General features: G+C 43.0%; 1 protein-coding gene and 1 long non-coding RNA gene across 2 annotated transcripts in view; one reads left to right on the top strand and one right to left on the bottom strand.

The window, feature by feature from the left end:
* Positions 1-23,645, bottom strand: part of SH3RF2 (SH3 domain containing ring finger 2) — an 83,366-nt gene that overhangs the window by 38,235 nt on the left and 21,486 nt on the right. The window contains exons 2-4 of the mRNA XM_019506368.1: positions 11,441-11,710; positions 8,811-8,906; positions 4,588-4,914 (exon numbers count right to left, since the gene is read on the bottom strand). Coding sequence (XP_019361913.1) covers positions 4,588-4,914; positions 8,811-8,906; positions 11,441-11,710 — 693 coding nt within the window. The remainder of the gene's footprint in view (positions 1-4,587; positions 4,915-8,810; positions 8,907-11,440; positions 11,711-23,645) is intronic.
* LOC109290005 overlaps positions 2,385-23,645 on the top strand; it is a 34,971-nt gene continuing 13,710 nt past the window's right edge. Inside the window, exons 1-2 of the long non-coding RNA XR_002095483.1 lie at positions 2,385-2,481; positions 22,906-23,000. This is a non-coding gene — a long non-coding RNA (uncharacterized LOC109290005). The remainder of the gene's footprint in view (positions 2,482-22,905; positions 23,001-23,645) is intronic.

The raw sequence follows: 23,645 nt of genomic DNA, 5'->3' as shown, positions 1-23,645 counted from the left end.
CAAAAAGTTAGGGCCAAGCCCGCAGGGGCCCAGGCTAGGAGGGGGGGGGGGGGGGAGGGGGGCAGGAATGGTGCACTGGAGCAGCCCTCCCTTCTCTTCGACAGTGCTGAGCTGAGTGTGGTGTGGCCAGGTCCCAGCAGGATGCTCTGATTAGGGAGGGGTTCCCCACCACCTGACCAGCCCAGCAGGGAATTGATAACACAGCATTTGTCTTCCCTAACTCAGTGTTTATCACCCCATTAAGAAAAAAACAGAGGGACATTACCAGCTACCTGTTATTCTGCCTTTGTCCTGTCTGCCACAGTATGGACTGTAGCCAGCATAGCTAATGCTGAGAGAAGTCTGTGTAAGGCAGAGGGGATGGGGCAATCCCTGCTTAGCAGGGAGTTGGGAGGGAAGGAGCAGGGATTGCCCCATCCTCCCTGCCTTACACAGACTTCTCCCTGGCTTCCCCTTGCAGAAGCCTGCAGTCTCTGCTGAGCTCCAGCCAGGGAGCAGAGGGGAGGAGAAGACAGCCCAGCCCAGCCCAGAGAGCATGCTGGGGGAGTCTGGTTTAACTTAAACAAGCAAGGGGTCTAGGATAGACATTGCATAAACCAGATTGACCCACATCAGTTAAGTCTGGTACTACACGTTTATCTCAAATTGGTTTCAGCCATTTTCAAACTGGTTTATGTGCACTGAACATCTGTTCTCTTACAGGCTGAAACCAGTTTCTGGTCACTTAAACCGATTTATGTGTAATGTCTGTCCCTAGCCTTTAGGTCTCCTGTGCAAGAGAGGCTGAACAGTGGATCCAGCTCCTTCTGGAGCATCATCTGCAGATGATTTACTAAGTTCCAATCAGTTCCAACTGTGCAAGTTTAATTGGGATCAAGGAGTGCACCATCAATGTAAATTGATCTGTGGAAGACATCTAGCCCAGTGCCGCCAGTAATGAAAGGACCCAGCTTGACTCATGATTCCCTAAGTTTGTAAGGGTGACAGTTGCTCTTTACTTGTAAATAGAGCACAATTAATCTGGAGTAATGTAATGATGCACACAATTCTCCCTGCTTTTTCTCCTACCCATGTTGTGCCATTGGCAAAGAGTTGGATTTTCAAAAGGTCTCAAAACCCACAATTAAAGTCAGATTATTAAAGGAGATCATCCAGTTGGGAAAACTAATCTCAGATTGTTAACATTAAACTTTTGTCTATGACTTTTTGACTCATTATCCTTTATATCAGCCTTTCAATTTCTGTTGTAATCAAATGGGTTTCTTCCATTCTTTATTATGTCATAGTGCCATATGAGAAATTTGGGACATGTATTTTTATGGCTGGTCATTGCATCATAAATAAACAGGGCTGGAGGGGACCTCAGGGGGTCATGTAGTCCAACACCCTGGTCAAAGTAGGATGATAGTATCTGTCTAAACCACTCCTGACAAATGTTTGTTTTAATAACCTGCACTTAAAAACTTCCAGTGTAGAGATTCCACAGATCTCTAGGTAATGTGTTTCAGTGCATGACAATCCTCATAGTAAGAAATCTCAGTAAAATAACTATCCCAAATCTATGTTAAATTTCATCCCCATTATATTACTTGGCCACAGATCAACTGATTGCCATACTCTTCATAACAACCCTTTTTGAACTTGTAGAGTCTTTTTTATTAAATAACCCTTCTTTTCTAAACTTTCATATGTCATTATTTTTTTCTAGACCTGGCCATTTTTGTTGCTCTTATTTGGACTCCTTTAAATTTGTCTCTATCTTTTTTGACTGACTAGGCTATCATTACTATTGGAGAACAGTGAAAACAGAAAACATCTTCACTTGAAGTTTGGATCTGGACCTAGACCTGGATCTGAACTTTGCAGCTCAGGATAGTCTTTAGCAGCAAATACTGCAGCTCAGACCCAGAGCAGGTGAACAAAATAAAATAACAACAACAAAAAAATAATCAAGACTTTTTCTCCTCAGTCCCCCCCAACCCCAAAACAACCACCTTGCAACCTTTTAGAATAAAAGATGGCTTAGATAAAATTCAGAGCCAGTATGAGGCCACAAATTAAGTTATGGGCTCTAGGGCTTAGACTGTTGACAATAGTTCACAGCGAGATGTTGTCTGTAAAATGATACTGGGGTCATGAGACATGATGCAATTTCAACTGAATTATGGTTCTGTTGTAAGGCTTCATTTCCCCTCACATAAAACAGGATCCTAACATCCAAGGCCCTGTGCAAGCCACTCCTAAGTACAAAATGCCTGCTGGGTTTTATTGCTAGGCACTACACTAGTAGGGGCTGGCTTATAGCTTTATAAAGCTTTTAGAGATACCTTGAATATGACAGATCACACATAAATCTAAACAAACCCTCTTTCTTTTTTGATTGGTGAGGATGCATGTGAAGACCTTCAATTAGTAAGTGGATGTGAATGGGAGAATCTGGGACCTCTTGACTCTCACCAAGGAGAGAACTTGGTTTCAAAGGTCAGTCTAGTTTAATAAAGTAACTGTGGTATTTCAACTCAAATTTGACCAGTCTGAGGACAGTCTTGGTTTGTGATGCAGCTACGACTCCTAGAGTTTCCTGCATGATAAATGCCATCCATTTAGAAGAAGATGGCTGTAACTGTGTGATGTAGTTATGGGCCTAAACCCTAGATTAGGGTGCTGAACACCTCCAAAGATTAGGCATTTGTGTGCTGTTGTTGTGCAACAGTCCATGGTAAGAAGGGCTGAAGCTTATGTAGTGATTTGTGTGGTGTGCTGTAACATGACTAAATACAGTGCTTTGTGTTTGCTATCAGAGAAAAACTGATGAATAAAGGCATTGTTTTAAATACTGTGAAATACAGGGTGAAGCTTATGTAATGATGTATGCTGATTAAATTTATTTTGTGATCTGGAATGGACAGGTGTGCAGCTGTTCCCAGGTAGCTGAATTCAGCAGATGGCTATTACATAAGCTAGTGGGGCTGCAAGTAATAGCTTATTTGCCTTGAATAATCAGATACCCTGAGATAAGCTGTGACCTAATGGACAACAGGGTAACTATATTGATTTTTAACCCTGTTTTCTTTGGAGTGATTCTACACAGCATTCATGTCAGATACACCAGTAAGGGGCTTCCCATTATGTGTCTGTTCCTTTGTACGTTGGTGCAATCAACTTTTATACTGGTGTCAAATGTGACATCTATCCAGGTCCTCAGTTAAGTGATTAGATGCTGGGAAGCTCCTAGAGCTTTGGAAACAAGCCAGAAAAAATTAAATGCATGAAAATATTAATGAAGTTTTACATTTTGCTTTAAAGCACAGGGACATGAGAAAGGTCTGTTAAAGCAATCATGGTCAAAAAGGGCCCCAAAGAATTGCAGTTTTCTCATTAATTTAGCTGGGCTTTTAACTCTCATTAGCATAATAACCTGGGGCCTGGCTCTGCAGGTCCTTCCTTACAGAGGGTAACCCCACACTGAAGTCACTGAAGGTGAAATCTTAGACCCATTGAAGTCAACAGTAAAACTCCCTTTGCCTTCAGTAAAATCAGGATATCCCTTAATTTGGCAGTATAGGGACTGCAAGCTACAGGCTTTTAAATGGAGCCTCAGGAACCTTTTTGTAATCATGTACAACCCGAGACCAGGAAGGGATAGCTTAAAAAGGAGCCTACATGACTGAAATGGCACTTCTGAACTTGACTATCACTGTTTTTATCTTTGCCTTTTATATTTGTTGGCTCTGATTTCTGCCTATGTTGGCTATATGGTTGCATAAGAATCCATATAGTTGACTGAGATGATTTAATCAGGTATGACCCTGCCTGGAGCAAGGAGTTGGACTAGGTGACCTCCTGAGGTCCCTTCCAGCCCTACTATTCTATGATTCTACAGCATGTATGGGCACACACAGCATGAGTGCACTCAGTGTGTGTGTAGTTGCAATAGATACACTTATCTGTTAATAAACCAAAGCTGAGTTAATTTTCCTTGAAATGCACACTCCATATTACACTTTCCAGACTAGAAAATGTGTATGGGTTTTTTTTAAAGCAAACCCTCTCTTTTTCTCAGCCTCCACCTCTGCAACTAACCAAAAAAGAAAAAAAGGAAAGATAGAATATTAAGAACGTGAATTACTCAAGTGCAGTCATTCTGATAATTTATTCTTCCTTTTATGAGTCACAATGGCTCCTGTGACTCAAGAGGCAGAACTTTCCATTTCAATAGGAGGAAGTCCCAAATTCCCTGACACCACAGATGACATACTGGCTTGTAGGCGTTATTAGCACTGGCATTTCATCTCTCTATCCTCCTTTTGTTAACAATGTACAAGTCTTAAAAGGAATCTTTTACCTTTATCACCTGTTGCATTACAAAGTGCCTGAGCTCCAGTAAGCTGTGCCACAGTTATACCTGCAAACCTATAAACATTAAAAACTGTTTAATGCTGGCTTGGGCTTTGGCTTTTCAAGTTGTTTCCTGCATAGTAAATGTTTCCACCTAGAACCTAAGAACTTAGTTTTTGGTGTAATATTATGAATTTAGGGCTGGCATTATCTGCCTTGCAATCAATGGCATGACTGGTTTTCACTTACTTGCACTGGGGTCCCATAAGGGAATTCCATTTTCTCGCTGCTCTGGGTTATCACCGTTGGGTTACTGGAGCTGATGAGCACTGGTGAGCTGATTTCTAGAGTCTGCCGATCGGTGGGTGAATGGACAATCCTGTTGAGTGTGTTTAAGGCAGTTGTGATAGAGAATTGTCTCAGGCTTTTCCTCCTGGATTCTGATACCTTGCGGAAAGTTGGGGACTCTTTGACTCTTGCTTTGGGAGAGGACATTCTTAAGGGCGATGCACGTTTAAACTGGGAAGATGGGTGGCTTTTACTTGTCTGTAGGAGTTGTCTTGCAGTAGTGTTCGACTAGAAGAGAGTGAAGGGAAGCTTGATGATAGCATCTCAGAAGCTAAGCATTCTGTAAACCCCCACCCAGTTAGCATTAGTTTTGTCTCCTAATACCTTTATCAAATGGGGAGATGAGTTTGGGCTGAAGATGACATTGTAGTAAATCACGTGGTTTAGCTTTTTCCCTTTCTATTTTTGCAGTGACAATTCCCAGAGGCATAATTATTGATGCAAAGCTGACAACCAAATTAAAATGGATTTGAAGAAATCTGCTGATGGCACATTGTCCCATTGAGCCTGGGTGTCTAGTTTCTTCTTTAGCTAAGAATCTCACAGGAAGGTCCAGCCTCTTTTCCGATCAAAATCTGACACTTGCAGAAGTGAATATGATACTGAATGGATTTCAGAGGATTTTTTTTCCCCCTCACTCAACTCCAGTAGCACATTATAACAGATTTACCACTAAATTATAATGGACATGTGGGTACATTTTAAACAGCTTTATTTTGGCAGCATTGCTTGCATTTTGCAACAGGGTGTCAAATATCTACAATTGACACTGAGGCTTTAATATGGAGAAATCCTCATTGACGCTAGCTTTCTGAGCAGTGTCAGATCCACTCAGTTATATTAATCCAGAACAACACATTCACCATTTGATCCTGTTCCCATTGAAAAAATTGACATTCTCACTGTTGATTTTAATGGGAGCCAGGTTGGACCCTGAGTTTCCATAGAGGTTACATTTCAACAGTATTTCTTTGAAACTGCTGATCACCTCAACATTAGCAAAGGGCATGTGGTGACAACATTTCTTATAATGATGACTGCCAAAGAAATTAATCATGATGTATTGCTGACATTAAAGAATTACAAAACTTTGAGATTTTCACCCACTCATTTGAAGCAATAACCTAACTCCTGCTATGAGCAAGGATTAGTCTAACGTGAAGTAGGTAGTTGCCTCTACAATGTCATCTTTTGAAAAGCATGGATTCTTTTTACATTTACCTCCCACTCACTTAAAAAAAATGGTTTGAAGAGAGCATTGCATGTGTATAAATATTAAGTAGTATTGTTTTAATTCCCATAAATTATTATAAAAGGCCTAAAGCTAGAACTGCTTATGTGAGTTCCCATAACCTGAAAAAAAATGGGTGACACATCTGAGCACTGACAGTAAATCCAAAGCCTTAATAAGTGTTACACCTCCAAACTAGCCCCACCTAGGCCCTTCCCATAATTAATTTCTAATGTCTCAGTGAGTTTATATGACTATATGTAATTACTTTCCACTTATATGGGATTCAAATAAGTAATTACTTGAGTCAAAATCATTTCATTAAATGAAGCAACAGTTTAAAAGATATTAGAATTTCAGATAATATTTTTTACTTGTGTCTTAATATATACAAAGTTACGATGGACTCATAACATGCATAAATATTCCGGTCATTAATCCAATCTTTTTTTATTTTTCAGTATTTTGATTTTTTTTTGGTGGTATTTACCACTTATATCTCAGCCTAAACTATAGGAATATTGTTAGTGACAATTCAGCAACAAATGAAGAATCTCATGGGTGAGGAAAGACTAAATGGGCAAGCAGAGTGATAATGCGATAAACAGCCACCTCTGATATGATCTGGTGTGGGGTGGTGGTGACATTTTATGGCCTATGGAAAAGTAATTTGTTTGTTCTCATTGTAGCTCCCCGTGGAAATGTATTATTAACAGAGCTGATGAGAGCGCAAATTATGGGGGAAAACTGGAAAACGTATTTTTGTTCTGTTTGAAATTTTCCATTTTTTTTCACTAGATCTTTCAAACTTTTGAACTATTTCATTCAATGGGGAAGGGGAGCCACTTTCTTCTACTTTTTTTTTTCTTATCAATAGAAAAGCTGGGTGACAAAAGTAAAGTGTGAGTAAATGTTGTCCCTGCTCCCCAAAAACTTTGATTATTGAGATTTTTCATTTCCAGAAACAAAAATTTTGACAAAGTCATTTTTGGGAAAATGTTTGGCTAGGATGAAAATGCACATTTTCCAATGAATAAGTTTTACAAAATAAACATTACAAAATCCACATCCTTCCAGATATCATCCTTAGGGCTGTGCAAAGCTTCAGTAGCTGATTCGATTTGAAGGCCCGATTTGGGACTGAATCTTTGAATCTAAATTGAATTGGAAGACCAAGTAAAAGCTCCGAATCGATTCGAAGCATCTGAATCGATTTGGCTGATTTGGAGATTTGGCCATAGACTAAACAGGCAGCTGACAGCTGCCTCCAGCTGGTAAATCTGTTGGGGTTGGGGGATATGTGGGGAAGAGGCGTGGGGGAGGGAGGGATTGGGCTCGGGCTGGGGCAAGCTGGCCAGCTGGGGTGAGGGGGTGCAGGTTGCAGACACGGCAGTGCTGGTAGTGGGGCTCTGCCCTGCTGCCTCTTACCCAGCAAGAGGTGGGGGGGAAGTCGGGATGCAAGTGAGGCTTGCTCCAGGTGGAAGGGGGCAAGTGGCAGCCCCCGCTTCCAGTGCTGCTGCACCCACATCCCATGCCTCCCTGCTGGCAAGTGGCGACAGGGCAGAGCCCCTGCTCCCAGCACTGATGTGGGCACAGTAACTATGCCTTGCTGCCATGCAGAGCGAGCCATGCCTGCATCGTGCCCTCCCCTCTTTTTTCCCTCCCCCACCATGCCACCAGGGTGTGCAGCAGCAGGATATAGCCCCTATGGCTCCCCTGCTGGGGCAGAGGCAGGCACAGCTGGGGGAGCCATGGGAGGAACCCCCATGGCTGCCCTGCTTGGCCCCATCCCTCACCCGACCCAGCCTCCTGGCACTTAGAAGCTAGGTGATAAAAGTGAAGTGTGAGTAACAGCTGCAGAAGCAGCGATTGGAGCCTCTGAAGGCTCATGTCAGATGCCCCCCACACAGCACAGGGCAGCAGGGGACAACGGGGATCAGCCCCCCCGCTTGGCATTCGGACGGCAGCTGCCCCATGGTGTGGGTGCAGCGTGGCTTGGCAGGGCACTGCACGCTACCTCGGAGCTGGGGCAGCTCTACCTGTCAGCTGAACCCTGGCAGCACTCGGCCCCAGCGGCTTCAGCTCCCAGGCAGCATGCAGAGCCCTGCCGAGCCACGCTGCACCTGCTGTTGCGCGGGTGCCAAGCTGTTGGGGGGCTCTGCCATGAGTGCCCAGGGGCCCTGCCAGGAGTGCCCAGGGGCCCCAATCACTGCTACTGCAACTGGTGAGTGTGGGGCTTTTTTTTTTTTTAAGGCTGGGTTTGGGCAGGGCAGCCATGGGGGCTTCTCCCACAGCTCCCCCCACCTGGGGAGAGGCAGGCACAGCCGGAGGAGCTGTGAGGGAACCTGCCGCCGCCTGGCCGTGCCTGCCTCTACCTGGCCCATCCAAATCGGTGCTGAATCTTCTGATGCTGATTCGTTTGAAAAGATTCAGGACAGTGATCCAAATCTCCAAATCAGAACCACTGTCCTCTGAATTGGCTGAATCTGAATCGAATACTTCTCTATTCACACAGGCGTAATCCTTATCCATCTTGTGTCGGCACAGCACCAAGGAGTGAGTGGCCATGAAGTCTAAGTGGCTTCTTTTGTTGAAAATTTGTTGCTCTGGGCTAGGGGTGGAAGATACACTGACAAATATCAGGGAAGTCTGTACAGCTAATGGCCTTATGAGGTTCCTGTTTCTTGTGGGTAAGTGAGAGAGATACTAGTCACCCTGAGTGACAAGAACCAACTTTCACCAGTACTAAATTAATTTAGAAGGGCTATAATGCAAAACAAAGGAGTCCCAACCCCCATGCAGCATGTCACGCAATTCAGGAAATGTGAAAAAGGTCTGGATGGTTGACTGAGGTAAGGTATCAAATAAGCGTTTTTGTAGATACTGTACTTACCTCCACAAACAAGATGGGGAAGATCCCTACTTTGTCACCTAACTTGCCCTCAGCCCAGTTCTCATCAACTCTGCTGATCACTGTGATGATATCACCCTGAAAGGCAGGAGTATGTTGTTACCAAACTATTCTTTTGGAGTAGGTGGATATTTGTTGTGAAAATGAGTTTACTTGGTAATGCCCACAGGCCAACCTCATTAAGAAGCCTCAGTGGCATGTCCACTGTAGAGAACACAAGCCCCTATGCAGCAAAGCTCTTAAGCGTGTGATTAGTTGTAAGCATATATCTAAGTCTTCTCCTCTTCAGCAGGGTGCTTAAACATGAGCTTAATTCAAGTTAACTCAAATATGAGTGCCTGAATTAGGACTTGAAAAAGACAATAATTGGGAAAGGAAGTGGACGGCAAGCTTTAAGACTTGTCATGTGGAAATTCTTTTTTAGAACTACAGATAAAGTAACGGAAATTGGCATTTTAATTATGCACAAAACTGACCATTATAAGTTTCCAGGAAAATTGTAACTGTGCTGAAATACCCTAATATTAGTGGAGCAGAAGTGGTTACAATACTCTGGAGCAAAACAAATTTTTTATCAAATGATGGTTAGAAACCCTTTGGACATGTCCATTTTTTAAAGCAACCCAGCTGGAATCAAACACTCTTTATTTTTAGTATATATTTATTTATTCTACTTAAAATACCACCAGGGAGAAAATGCACAAAAAATCCTTTATTTTTTAAAATAATTTGAATTATTTTTAAATAACTAGAAAATTTTTGGACTTGAATTCAATGGTTCTGCGAGTAGAATGGCTACGATTTGCTTTCCTGCTTTTTTTTTGCATCATCCATGCAAAGCGAGCACACACATCCTCCATCTGACTTAGTAGATTTTCCATTCCCTTTGCACAAATGACTCCACAAGGTCCAGAGTAGAGGGTGAATCAAGCCCCTTCTCTGGCTAAAACTTTTAGTAGCATCAGAGACTCATCGTTGCATCCATATCCAGGACCAGATTGTGACTGCTACCCCTTTATTGTCTCAAACAAAGGTCTGGCACAAGCACAGTGTTCGAGTTCTCCTTACTATGACAGCGTAAAATCAGTTTACAGAGAGTAGACTGTAGCTGTGTTGGTCTAAGGACATAGGCAGATGAGGTTCTCTGGGTAAATCCGATCTGAGTTGGTTTAATAAAAGAGCTCAGATTTACCCAAAGAACCTCGTCTGCCTTTGCACAGAGGAGGAGCTGCCAGACTTCACCCAACCCTGGCTGAGCTTTGAATCCTGCCAAGCTTGGGTGTGAAAAGGCCAAGTTTTAACCCTCTTTGTAGCCTGCTGGTTATTGCTGAAGGGTCACTGCAGTAGCTGGTCCAACCCGTCAGCCAGAACATACCGTATTAGCTATCTGTCAAGTGCTGCGAGGCGCAGGGATGTGAGTGAGCGTGTTCTCTCCTCGCTGAAGCAGCAGCTGTCTGTTTTATATGTATGATAACTCTCCATGTGCTAACTTTGCTGTAGGAGTAGAAATGAGCCTTGTCTCCAAAAGCAAATAAACAGAATGAGTAAGCAGTGAAACAAAGACAAATAAAGCAAAAAAGAAAACAAAACCAGACGGCGTGAAACAGAGGAAAGAGCCTGCAGTTTAAATCAGATGTTGGCTTCCCGTGTTCCTGGTGTTAGTGTTAGCAAGATTAGAAACCACATTTTAAAGTGGTGATGCTAAAATGAGCAGATGCTGTGTTAAGAACTGACTTTCTCTTCTGGTTCCTCCTCATTCTAGTGTGAGTGCGACTGACTCCTAGATACCGGCTTTCCTCCACACAGCCCTCCGTCTCTTTACTTTGTCCGGCAGCCCCTTTGGAGTACTGCTTGCTTTCATTGCTGGTGTGCAACAGTGCTAGGATGTCCAAGCAGAGTTGTTAATAGAAAGAAATAACTGTTGATTTTTCTGCTAGGATACTGAAGCCTATAGGGTGTGATGCCATACTTAATTTTGACTCATTTTTGTTGTTACCATGAAAAATGTCTAACAAGGAATGAATGCATAGAGATGGCAAACACAGCTGTTGCTTGGGTAATGTGTATTCTTGGTAAATGGTCAAGTATGCTAATAGTGCATGGATGATCTGTGTCCCCTGACTCGAGCTCTTCTAGATTTTTTTTAAACAGCTAAGTATCTTTCAAGGAAACCTTCCCAGAATTTATGTTTTCTGGTACATAGCAGCTGAAGTCAACTATTATTGATTGATAAAAGAAACGTTGTGGAGAAGCTGAAATGGGGAGTTCAGAATTGGGACTCCTGGGTTCTATTTGGACCTCTGTCAAGCTAGCGCTTATTTTCCACATATCAGTATGTGTCTCTGGGGAAGTCACCTGGTTAGGTAGTATTTTCAATGCTGGGCATGTCTGAAAATCCCACCTTCAACTTCTTTATCTCAGTTCGCCCATGAATAAAATGGGGGTGATGTTAAAACTGATTTATGCCATTGAGATGTTGGAAAGCTTAATTCATATGTGTACAGAGCTTTGAGATCTTCAAATGAAAAGTGCTGCAAAGTTATCTGATCATGAAATGATCCATAGTAAGGAAGCTAGTCAAGTGTTAATACAGTGGCAATGGTTGGACTTACCTTATGAAAAGTTAAGCAGTCCTTATTTTCACTTTTATCTCTGTCTCTCATATCAAAGTTGTAAAGTGCTCTGCAGAGGGGTGGTGGCAGTGGCAGGTGCTTGATAACTTGCACAGAGCTGGTTGGGAAAACTCCACTGACTCCGTTGATCTCTCCTAGGTACCAGTCTTCGTCCAGCTGGCGGAGCAACATTATGATATCTCCTTTATTGAACCGCAGTTCACCAGGGTTGTGTCCCCTGTAGGAATATAAGGCTTTGGCCTGTGGAACCTGCAGGGTAAAGAACAAACATTAACACTTACCCACAACCAGCTGACACAAAAGTAAACACGTATCAGGCTGTTTGGGTTGACCAAAAAATGGTGGTCTACCATGACTCCTAACATGTATCATGGTAGACAATGTCATTTCATCTTGATGTCATTTTTAAGGGAAGCTATGGCCTGAAGGAGTAACTTCTTACTTAGACCCCATATGGCTAAGAGCAAACCTAGGCCTCTCATATATTTAGGAATGTAAGGAATAATTAATTTCTTTATCTAATCTCTACAATGGGCTTAATTGTCTCTGAGTTTGTGCCCCTCTCACAATATTCCTACGCTAAAGTACGCACCATGTTAGTATTGTATTATTTAGTGTTTAGACTATGCATTTAAATTATATTTTTCCAAATAATCATTCTGGGACACAATATTGTTTGCTAGATATGCAGTATAGAGGTGCAACCTCCTGCTGGTGACTGCAAGGGTGTGTCATGGGGTGGATGCACAGTTTCTAATAGTCTAATGCACTGCTAATAGTCACTGCTGGAGACAGGTTACTGGACTAGTAACCTTTAGTCTCCCCTTTGGCCTGACCCTATACAATCACTCTGTCCTCTTAATATGAGTGGAAAGGAGACATTTACTGAAACTGGAATAGCTGAGAGAACCTTGGTACCTTTTCTCCCTCCAAAGTCTTCCAAGTAAAACTACAAAATTTTCCTAAAATATCGACTTTACTAACCTGGACCATATTTTATCTTCTCCAACAAATTCAATTAAAAAAACACTGCAACAGATTGTCTGGATGGTTGAGTCAGACCCAGAGCTATCACTGGCCTCACCACCCTGCCCCAAGAGCTACAATTTGAAAGCAGTCTTGCAGATTGTTTTTTCCTGGAAGAAGACAAATACAGATAAGCTCAGATGTGTGCTCCCTATGCAACTGTTCCGGTTGTGCAGCTCTTGGAGTGTCTAGCAGAGGGAACAAATGAGGTTGGCACCGTTGTCAGGGTGGCTTGTGTCAGAGGCTGGTGGAAGTACCCCTGGAGGGCAGTTTTATTAAACATTATAGTGAATTCTTTGGAAATGCCTTTTACAGTTAGCAGACATTTGCATTTAATGTAATTTGCACCATTTAACGTATGGCTGAAATGCCAAAAAAAGGTGTAGAGAGTAGGAAGGGTTAAGGCTTCTATTATAGCCACAAGGCAACTGGTTTATTAGCATGTAGACTTTGCACTGCCCCTCTGCTTAGAGCAAATTTCACTCTGTGTGCTGTAAAAAGTCTGTTACAGTAAAAGCACTGCCAATAGACCTCTGCAGTCCCTAGACACGGTGGGTTGAGTGAAGTTAGAAACAGCAATCAAAAATCGAATGGCCTTGCATTTAATAATGCTGTTTTAACAAAGTCTTGTTTGTATTCCATGTAGAAATTACTGTTCTGCATTGGACCAAGAGTCCAGCTCACCCTGAATCCAATCTGCAGCAGTGCTTTACAGGAACATGTAAAAACCCTGTGTTATACAATTTTGCAGCATTGCACCCATGGGAGGGTTTTCTTCCTCACCTGACATAGAGTGAAAGAGGATTTCTGTGGATACTTTATGAACTATTACCCAGCTAGTATAGCTTCAGATGTTTTTCTTATTATGTGTATATATTTATAATTTGACAGTTAGTATTTATAAATTGAGTCCTACTCAATTCAGTAATATCTTGCAGCTGTGACTTCCTCTAGTTATGTGTTCTTTAGATGTGCGCACAGAGCAGCCTGGCACTACTGCCATTGTTGGGTTTCCAATATCTCCTTCTAGGGATTCCACTGAAGTAATGGAAAACCATAAAAATGGGAGCTGAGGAGCTGGAGTGATACAAAAAAGGAGGGTATGTATGTGTGAATGTTGTTTCCTCCCCCTGCTGAGATAGTGAAAAACATGAATTTATGGTAATACAGGCTCCCCTGGTTCTGCAGAGGTTCCATAGCCTCCAGTCCCCACACTTACTCAGTGCTGGGCCTATCAGGTTTAATAAAACCTCAAATGTTTAGGACCTTTTGAAAAACCCTTGAGTGAGTTCTGCAATCACTTTCTAAGTGCTGTAGAAAGAATGTTGCTAGGATCACAAAACAGGATTGCCTTCCCATCTCCTCAGCTCTGGAGTTCAGATCAGTGTTAAATGACACTGCTAATGGTAAAGGCAGAATTAACGAAGGTCTTGAAGCCTTTTTGTTTCTTTTATCATCATCTCTACAGTCCTGGGTTAACCCATCCGATTCTTCAGGTTCTGCACCTTTGTATATGGAAAGTAGCTGCATTTTAAATATAAAGCAGCCTGCCAAGCTTCTTCATTCGTTATAGGTATTTCCAGGAGCCATATTATTGTAATGGTATTTGTTACTGCTCTGGGTGTTTCCAGCTGTTTAGATCACTTCTTGGCCTCTTGTGGGCTAAGATCAAGCGTTGATCTGATGCTGTAGTGGTGGGAGGCTAAGGCTTGTGTGGACCATAAAAGACTGAATAATCCTTATTGCTTTCTAGATGTTACCTTACCAGGTGAGGAGTGAGGCATTCTGGGGGACACTGGGGCAGGCAAATATGTTTTCCAGTGCTACTGTACTTGCTATGCTGCTTCTGTAGATAAATGGTGAATTTGAGTCGGTAGGGCTGGAAGACAGCGTGGCCCAGTGGCTAGAGCAGTGATTCTCAACCAGGATGCTGGGGACTTCCATGAGATCCTTTGAAGGGTGCCATAGGAAGTGCGAAGAGATAATCAAGTGGAAAATGATAAGGGCTGGTTCAGGCTCTAGGTGTGAGAAGACAAGCAGACAAGGGCAGAGCCAGACTTTCCCTGCCTGGCCACTCCCTTGCCTGGCCTCTCTGCAAGGAGGTAAGCACTGTAAGAAACCAGTTTTTGAATTGGGGTGCAGCTCAATTCACAAAAGTTATAGAGGGTGCCTTGGATACAATAAGGGGTGCCTTGAGTCTGTTAAGGTTGAGAAGCACTAAAGTAGAGAAACTGGTTTAATTCTCAGCTCTGCGATTGGTTGGCTGGGTGACCTCAGATAAGTCGTGCCCTTTCCCTCCCTGACCCTGAGCTTCCTCATCAGTAAAATGGGGATAATAATATTGTTGCCCTTTGTAAAACAGCTTGAGAAAAGTACTACATAAGAACTAGCTATCATCATTATTTCTTAACTCAGTTTACTTTCCTGGGCTTAAAATACAAATAAAACTTAACTCTGTTGGGTGAATATAAAAATTGGAGTCCTCTGTTTCTGCTCCTTGATTCTGTTTTGTTTCTCACATGATATTCAACAGGCATTACTGGTAAATAGTCATCAGTATGCCTGCGGCAGCTCAGTCTGCTGGGCCAAGCTGAGGTCTGAAAGTTTAATTCTCAGCTCTACTATTAGTTGCATGGGTGGCATTGGGCAAGTCAGCCTCCCCTCCCGCTCTGACCCTGAGCTTCCCCACCTGTAAAATGGGCTAATTATATTGTTACCTGTTATAAAACACTGTGAGAAAAGCTCGTTGTCAACCATTTTTTAGGCTTTTGGCCTGTCTCTGCTACTGACAGGGTGTATGGCCTTAACCATATCACTTTATCTCCCTTCCTCCATTTTCTCATCTACAAAATAGGGAGGATTGCTGTGTGGGCTTGTTGTTGTTGTTCTCCAGTGAAAGTGAGTAAAGGGTAAACTGCTTTAAAAAAATTAACCTGAAAATTGCATTCCCTTTTAGATCCTGTTTAGCTGCTCACTTAGTGATTCACCAAATTGCCCTCCCACATCTATCACCATCGTAACTTGTCAAAACTGAAGCTTAGCGCCATTTTAAACCAGTGCTCTTACCCCTGAGAGTTTAGCTCAACAGCTTAGCTTCTGAAGGGCATGTTTGCTCCTTTCACTTCTGAAAATTTTGTATCTCCAAAGCAAGTATTCTGAGCTCATCTTTTTATCTGGGGGCCCAATTCCACCCTTGCATAGTTGCCGTTGGGGTGAACAGCATATTTTATGGCCCTAATTCAGCAAAGGGCTTCAGATATGACCTAAAGGGGAAGGCTGGGGTGGGGTGGGGGGGCGCTGCCCAGCATAATGCTGATACCTGAGCTAGCTCTGGAAGCAGTGCAACAGTCTAATTAACTTTGCTAAGAAGCAGGGTGAGTGGAGCACTGCAAACACAGCTACTCTGCTTTTGGTATCCAAGCTGGCTTGTTCAGAGCTAGCTCAGGTAACTGTACGTGACATAGTACTGCATATCCTAAGTCTTACTGACTTCACTGTGAATTAAGCCCATCCTCAAGAGCTTTGTTGAATAGGGATGTAACTTAGAAATTGGCTCTTTGTATGTAATTTGTCTCTTGGGATATAAAGATGTACATAGATGAACTAGAGATGGAAAAGACCTATTAGGTTTACTAGCTCTTGTCAGTGCAGGATTGCTCTTTACTCTGCCTTTAAGCTTTCTCTTGCCTATTATAAATGTGCCACATGTCTTGGGGGCAGAGCTGATGCAATGGACTACAGTACAACACAGACACGTGTTCTTTCATGGTTTTATCTTTCTTCACAGACCTGATTTTTTTTAGAAAAAAGGAATTTTAGTGGCTACCTCCTATTGGGTGCCTGTACACGTGCAGGGAGGTTGCTCCAATACACTGTAATGAATCAAGTCTGCTGGAGTGTGCTAGTTAGCATGGGTGACTGGTGCCTCCCAAGCTTGGGGGGGAGGTTCCTCAGCAGCTGATCGCCAACTGGGGGGGGGAGTCCCCCAGTGTGCACTTCCAGCATGCCAGTGTTTCCAGGGGGTGCACAGCCAATCTCAGGGGGTGCATGTGCACCTGTGTGCACACCCTATGCGTCACCAATGCTAGTTAGCATGCTTCAGCAGCTTCCTCATCTCGTGTATCAGCAGCATCCCTGTGCTTCAGAATGGTGGCAGGGGTGCTTTACCTAAAGCTCGTTTGATGAGCTTTCGTTAAAGCTGCCCCATTGCCATTTTGAAGCATGGGGATGCTGATGCACGAGATGCTGAGGACACTTTTTAATTAGAGTGCTCTAATTACTGCACTAATTAAAGCGCCACCCCGCTTCCTCGTATGTAAAAATGGATTTCAGTGGAAATTTGATGCCTAAATGCTTGACAGACTGAAAGGTTATACTTCTATTTTCTGCAAAGAGAAATAAAAATGCAAATCAAGCTAATATGTCTTGCTGCTTATGAGGTAGGCAGAAAAGCATGGTTTGTCAAGGCATGTCATAAACCAGCCAATCCCAACACATTTCTGGGAGGTTGGTAAGATCCAAGAGAGAAACTGTATTTCAAATTCCCCAAGTCTTGGACTGGATCAGAAGTAGTAACCTAGATCTTGGGAAGGGAATGTTCTAGCAAAGCACAGCTAATCACTTGTCCTTAGCAGAGGACACGAAAGGAAGAATGTCATTCGGTACCTACCTGTAACTCTTTACATCTTCAAAGTGTTTTGAAACTCAAAGCAGTTGATTGTAATGTTTAGTTCTAATTAAGTAATTTTGTATGATAATTTGTGCTACTGGTGAAAACATGCCCCTGGCTGAGTCAAACTTGAGGGGCATGTGTGCAACAGAAAAAGTAATGAAGAAACCTCAACAACATGTAAACTGTACCAGCTTACTTTAGTCACGAGTTCATTGCCCAATGCAAATAAGCCTAGGGACAGAAATTACACATAAACTAGTGTAAGTATTGGAAACTGGTTTAAATCTGTAACAGAACAGAAGCTCAGTGTGCATAGACTGGGTTCAAAATGGCGGAACTGAGTTTAAGATAGACCTGGATGGATGGAGCATCAGATTTAGTCACCTTGGGGTAGACTGGTCTATCGAACTTCTGTTCCAGCTCCCCTCCCAACTCAAGTTACCTTGAAGTCCCCCAGCATCCCAGGATGCTTTGTGGCCCCCTGAAGCAGCCATCTGCTCTAGCCGAACTGAGGCAACAAAGCGTGTGCTCCCCAGCCCTGTGTTCTGCCTCTGCCTGTCAGCCGGGAGGGGCGAGAGGCAAGGGAATGGAGCTCCCCCACCCCAGCCCTGGGCTACCCCCAAGCTGGAAACTGCCTAGCTAGGGGGGCATGGCACCATGGGGGTTTCCCCTCTTCCCAGCCCCACGCACCGAGAGTCGCTGCCTCTGACTGGGAGGGGGGAGGGGAACAGAGCCCTGCACTCTGGTCCCGGCCCCCCTGAGCTGGCATCTGTCCAGCTGGGGGGAGGAGGGCCCTGCACCATGGGAGCTTCCCCCCTTTCTTGCTGCCTGACCCACCTAGCCTACGCAGCTTCTGTCAGCCCCACATTTCTGGGGTGGTGGGATCACCCCTGTGGTGATCCTCTGGCCCTAGGTGTTTCCCACACCCAAAACCCCTAGGGATTGCTGTAGCCATGATCTCCAGGGCCTAGGAGTTTCCTGTACCCCTGAGCCCTGGGGATCACAACAGCCATAGTCCCCAGGGGTTTCACTCCCTCCAAGCCCTGTGCATTGCTGCAGTCTGGAGATTTCACACCCCGAGCCCTAGGGATCACAGCAGCCACGATCCCTAGGTTGTGGGGGTTTTTCACCGGGCATGGTGCACTAGTGGGGGAGCAGATGCCTCTGTCATGTAGCCCTGCCCCTCTCTCTCCCCATCTTACCCCCCACCCAGCTGCCACTGACAGGTGGCCGCTGGCGGGGGTGGCAGTGGGCAGGGCTAAGGGGGGGGGGGCCCAGACTGGCCAATCAGGGGAGGCCCAGCTGCTGGGAGGTGTGCTCCAGTGCACCCAATATGCTGGCCTTGGCCAGAGCAGGCACCCTGTTCCCCCCCCCTCACCCACAGAGGGGTGAATTTCTGTTTTGTTCCTTCCTGACCTAACCTAGATCACTTTAGAGTAAAACACAAAACTTAGAGCGCTTTCCCCTTGGGCTTTTTGAACCTCTGTACTTAGCCAAGGGGACTTGGAAATGCATCTTTCAAGCAGTTAACATCTGAAGAATCACTCTTCCAAATGCAGCCCCAAACATCCTTCCTCCCTTTCTCCAGGAGCCTGACTGTAGGATCTCTTTGAGAAGATAATGTGAGGGGTAAAACAGAGTAAGAGACCTAGCAGTTCTCAAAAGAGGCAAGCTATCTTGATGTGGAGGAAAGACAGGTAGCCTAGGAAGAGATCATTATGGCTGATTCAGGAGCTCTTCATTGACCTGAATATCAAAAAGAAGTCCTACAAAATGTGGAAACTAGAACACGTGAATATCAATGGATAGCAGAAGAATGTAAGGGTAAAGTTGGAAAGGTTAAGGTGCAAAATAATTTTCAAAATAACAAGGGGCATAAAAAGCAAGGAGAAAAGATTCTAGGAACATATTCAAAGGAAGAGGACAACAAAGGGATGTCTAGTTCCCCTACAAAATGAGCACGGACACCAAATGCTGGATGATGTTGAGAAGGCTGAAGTACTTGATGTTTGTGGGGTACGGTTCTGGTGTTTCAAATTTCAAGGTGTATAAAAATGTCCAGAGCCTACAGTAACTGTCAGTATCCCTTTAGATAACGCATAGCTGCAAAGACTTGGCTGGATGTTGCTTGAAGCACCTATCAGTTCCCTTTATGTATATTCAAATCTGGACACAAAAATGGTCTGAAGTATCTGAGGGAAATAGGGTTTAATTCAAAGTATAGAGATATTGTGACTACAGAGCCCAAGAAAGGTTGAATTACTGTATCCATATCATGGTCCTCAACAAAAGATCAAGTTTTAATATGATCACAGAAGCCATCAGATATACTTACAAATGCAGTCTTTAAACTTCGGTGATCTTAAAAGATGAATCAAAACTGTCACATACATTTTCCTCTAAGAAATCCTGAAATAAGAATTTGTTCCTAACAAATGACTAAGCTTTAGGAGGTATTCTTGTATCCATTAACTTCTGAACTTCTACAACCAGAGATTTCCCTATCACTCCCACGCTTATATATATGCTGCTCTTGTTTTTGTTTCTATCTGTTTGCAGTGGTGTGTGTGCTGAAATCCTCCTGTCTCCTTCACGTCTGGAAAGAGACATCAGGTATTGAAGAAAGCTCCAGTAATGCTGTACGACCGTGGTCCTTTTAGGGTCTCATGAACACTGGATGTGTGTTTTATAAGTAGTGGGTGAAACTCATTAAACCAAACAGTGACACCCAACCAAAGTTCCTTAAGGTCTGGTTGACCAAGTTTGACTGAAATATCTGGCTCTGCTGGAAAAGGGTTAAGTAGGGTCTGCTGACGAGTGGGTCAGCTGGCTCATCGCTGTACCTACATACGTGGGAGGTAGGAGTGGTTATCTTAGGAAAGAAGAGGTATGGGCTGGGCGGAGTAATCCTGAAGAAGGAGTCCTAGCAGCAATATATTATCTTAATGTTTTATTTGTTAAGCAAGGCAATCTCTAGGGAGTGGGTGAGTTTGAAACGTCCATACTGTGCAAACTGGGGTTTCAGAGTGGTTGGAAAGGAACCTACTTGCAGTAGGACGGAGCAGGTTTGTGGGGAGTTGCAGGTGGAGCGCAAGTATTTGCTTCCTTTGCAGTTAGCACTAGTGTCTGAGGTTAATAAATATAGAAGCCTCCCGAGGCCATCCATGGGAGAGAGAACTGTTTGGCTAATTGCTTCCGAGGCCCTTAACCATCTCGAGGCAGCATCTCCTGTTCTAGCTGCTATTTTTACTTGGTGTCAATGTGACCTGCCTAACCTCGTCAGAATCATCCCAGGGTCCTTCTAATGCTCTGTCTATGAGATTGTACTGTATCCTTTCAGGACATAATAGATGCTGCTCCCACACTTCAGGTTTTCTAAAGCCTCTTGTGTGAAATAAGAATGTGTGATGGATTGTTCTGCCTGAAACCCAAGCTCACCTCTTTGGCTCCTCTGTATCCTTTTCTTCCCATTTAGGGTCTTGTCAATTTTTGTTCTTCCTTTGCAGTGTCTCCACCATCTTTCCTCCTTGTCCAAACTGTTACATGTTGATACCTATACTGATCAGTTCTGTCACTTTTTCTCTCTGGCCTTACCAGCAATATCCAAATGCTACAAATGAACGTGTTTTTCCTCTCCTGTTCTGAATGTGTCTTTTCCCCCTTGCACCCCTTCTCTAGTTGCCTCTGTCCATCCAGGTTAAATTGAACCTTTTTCTTTTCATTTTCTTCCCTCATCTCATTTTCTCTTGCACCTTCTTTCTCATGTTGCCATCCACTCATTCCTCAGTCCTGAAAGTTTCTTTTCTCTCCTCCTTCTCAACATTCAATGCTTTTCCCCACGTTTGTGTTTTTCCATATATCTGGTACCACCTCTCCCTCATTCTAGCACCTACTAGTCTCCTTGGTCCAAGTCCCTTCTTACAACTCGTCACTTTTGCTATTCACTTTCAATGCTAACGTCTCCATTGCTCCTTAATCAGTTTGCAGAATCTAATGATGATTGTAAATTCTTTGGGGCAGAGGCCTTAACTCCTTCATGATTGTATAGAGCTGAGCCCACACACGGCATTACAGGCAGTTCAAATGCCCATTGAAATCAATTGCAAAACTTAATTGACCTAAATATTTTGGAGTTAATAATGATCCTTAGTGCTGCTTTGTTCTGTAGCCAAAATGCCTTCACCCTGTATCTCCGCAGTAGGATTGTTCGCTTATTCATATAGAATGTCTGAGTTAATGGTTGACCATACATTAGGAGATGCGTAGATAAAGTTAATCTCCTTGCTGTTTGCCCAGGTAGCGAAGAATCTCTGTATCTTATGGGACTTATTACTTGCCCTGAAAATTCAGGGAGCAAAAATAGTAAGGAGTGCCTTCCTTTACTTCCATCTTGTCAGAAAATTAAGTAATAACAATCCCAAGGTTGTCTATAACTCTCCTCATTTGGAAGGCCCACACTGAACTAGAGGTATGTCACCCCCAGACCTTAGGATTCATTGTATGTAGGGTAGAAAAAGAGGTGATGCAGAACCCCAGGCCCCTACTTTACTTGTTGAAGACATACTGAGAGGAAATCATACCAAAACTGTATTCTCTTCACTGATTTCACTAGTGCTGGGTAATTTTTTTATGAATTGTAATTTAACTGAAAAATGGAGTTTCGAGGGGACCAAAACTATACAAAAACCTAGGTTGTATAGAGGTAGAGGAACAGTTTTGATCAAAAGAAGTGGGACCCCCCCAAAAGTGTCAGAACATTTTATCTTGAAAGTTCTGAAACAAAATGTTTCAGTTAGAAATGTCAAAATGTTTCTTTTACACGCTTCTTAAATGAAACGTTTTTGCTTTTCATTTTGAAACATCGTTTTTCATTTTAAAAGAGTTCTGAATTTAAAAAAATAAAGAGGGGGTGAGAGGCTAAATGGTTCAAGAATGAAACCGAACATTGTGTATCAGGTTGATGCAAAATCATTTTTTTTTTTTTACTTTCTTTTTGACCCAGTTACAAACCGTAGCTGTCTCTGTGCAACCTGAACTATTTACTGGTATTATTATTGTTAGCCACCAAACCTAAAAACATCCATTTGTCAAGTTTTATTCAGGATAAGATCTAGTCTCTAAATATCCCTGTGAGCAAGTTGGCAGCTACATGAGGGGTCTGGCTTTCTGTTCCTGGCTCACTTAGAAAAGTTAGCTCTACTGTGAGACAACGCTACCGGCAGTGCATAGGACACTGGACTGAACTGTAACTTTAGAAACGAAGGCACTGGTAATACTTGGTAAGTAATGAAACTTGGCACAATCATTGACACCAGAAATGTTGCTGGAGTAAGCAGCTCTGAATTTGGCCCATCAAAGTCAACAGCAAAACTGCAGCTGACTCGAATAGGAGCAAAATTGGAGCTTTGCTAAGGAAACAGAACTGTGAGATGATGTGATGAGTCAGGCTCCACATCACTGCAGTGACAGAAGTGGTCATGGTAGTTTCTATTGATGTTTTTCTTGAGATTTCTCTAGCACTCACACCACAGCATCATGGTTCACATCCTTAGTCTATCTAAACTCATTCCAACACATTAAAACTTTATCTTTAAGATATTCTTATATTAGTCCTTTTTTTATTTGAACCGAAGATCTCTGTTTAAAAATGCACGTAAATGCTTTTAAGCTTTTCTGAAATATTTTCTGAACATGCCAGTCAGAGATACTTAACTCTGCTGAATTTTTCCCCCCACTTGCTTTTCAGGCCTAATAGAGAAAAGGATGAAGAAATATTAGGCACAAGTGAAAAGGGAAGGTTTTCTGGTCCTTTTTGGTACCATAGCTATAATAATAAAGCAGGTAAGTCTTTCACATTCTCACATTTGAATGCCCTCAAGTATCATTAATGAGGAATTGTGTGGAGGAAATAAATCAGTAGTTATATTAAACACTTTAAAATACATTTTTAGAGTGCTAAGTATGGTACTGAGATGAATATCTTGTTTTGCAAATTGTGCAAGTTCTTTTGGGGGATCTTTAATCTGAGTTCATAAATACATTGCTTCATGTGACTTCACTGAGCCATATTTTTTCCAGTGTGTTTCAGTTTTAGAAACCACATTTGTTAGCCACAGGGAATTTGTGCTCTTCAGTAGTACAGTGGGATCTCCCCCCCAGAAAGAAATTATGTTGGCAAAGCTTTGTTTTTGTAGTCTCCTCATATTTTCCAGTGTGCAGTCACTGTTCTCAGTACCCTTTCCCCCTCTCCATTGGATTTCTTCTTTTTAAGCCCTCTTTTCAGCCTTTCTTAGGTGAAAAATGAATTTTGCACTGCTCTCAAATTTTAATCCCACAATTTTGTATGCCTAGAAATTAGGGAAAGTAAGTTTGCCTGCTGCTCCTCATGAGTGAATTCTAGTTATCTGGGTCAATAGGTGTCTTCACTGCCATTAGGTCCTGCTCCCAGGATTGTGCCTCTTTGTTCTTTCTCAATTATTGGTGAGA

The sequence above is a fragment of the Gavialis gangeticus genome, unplaced genomic scaffold (genome assembly GCF_001723915.1).
Source record: "Gavialis gangeticus isolate Ggan-Ray unplaced genomic scaffold, GavGan_comp1, whole genome shotgun sequence".
NCBI lineage: Eukaryota > Metazoa > Chordata > Crocodylia > Gavialidae > Gavialis > Gavialis gangeticus.
This window is presented reverse-complemented; position numbering and strand designations above follow the sequence as displayed.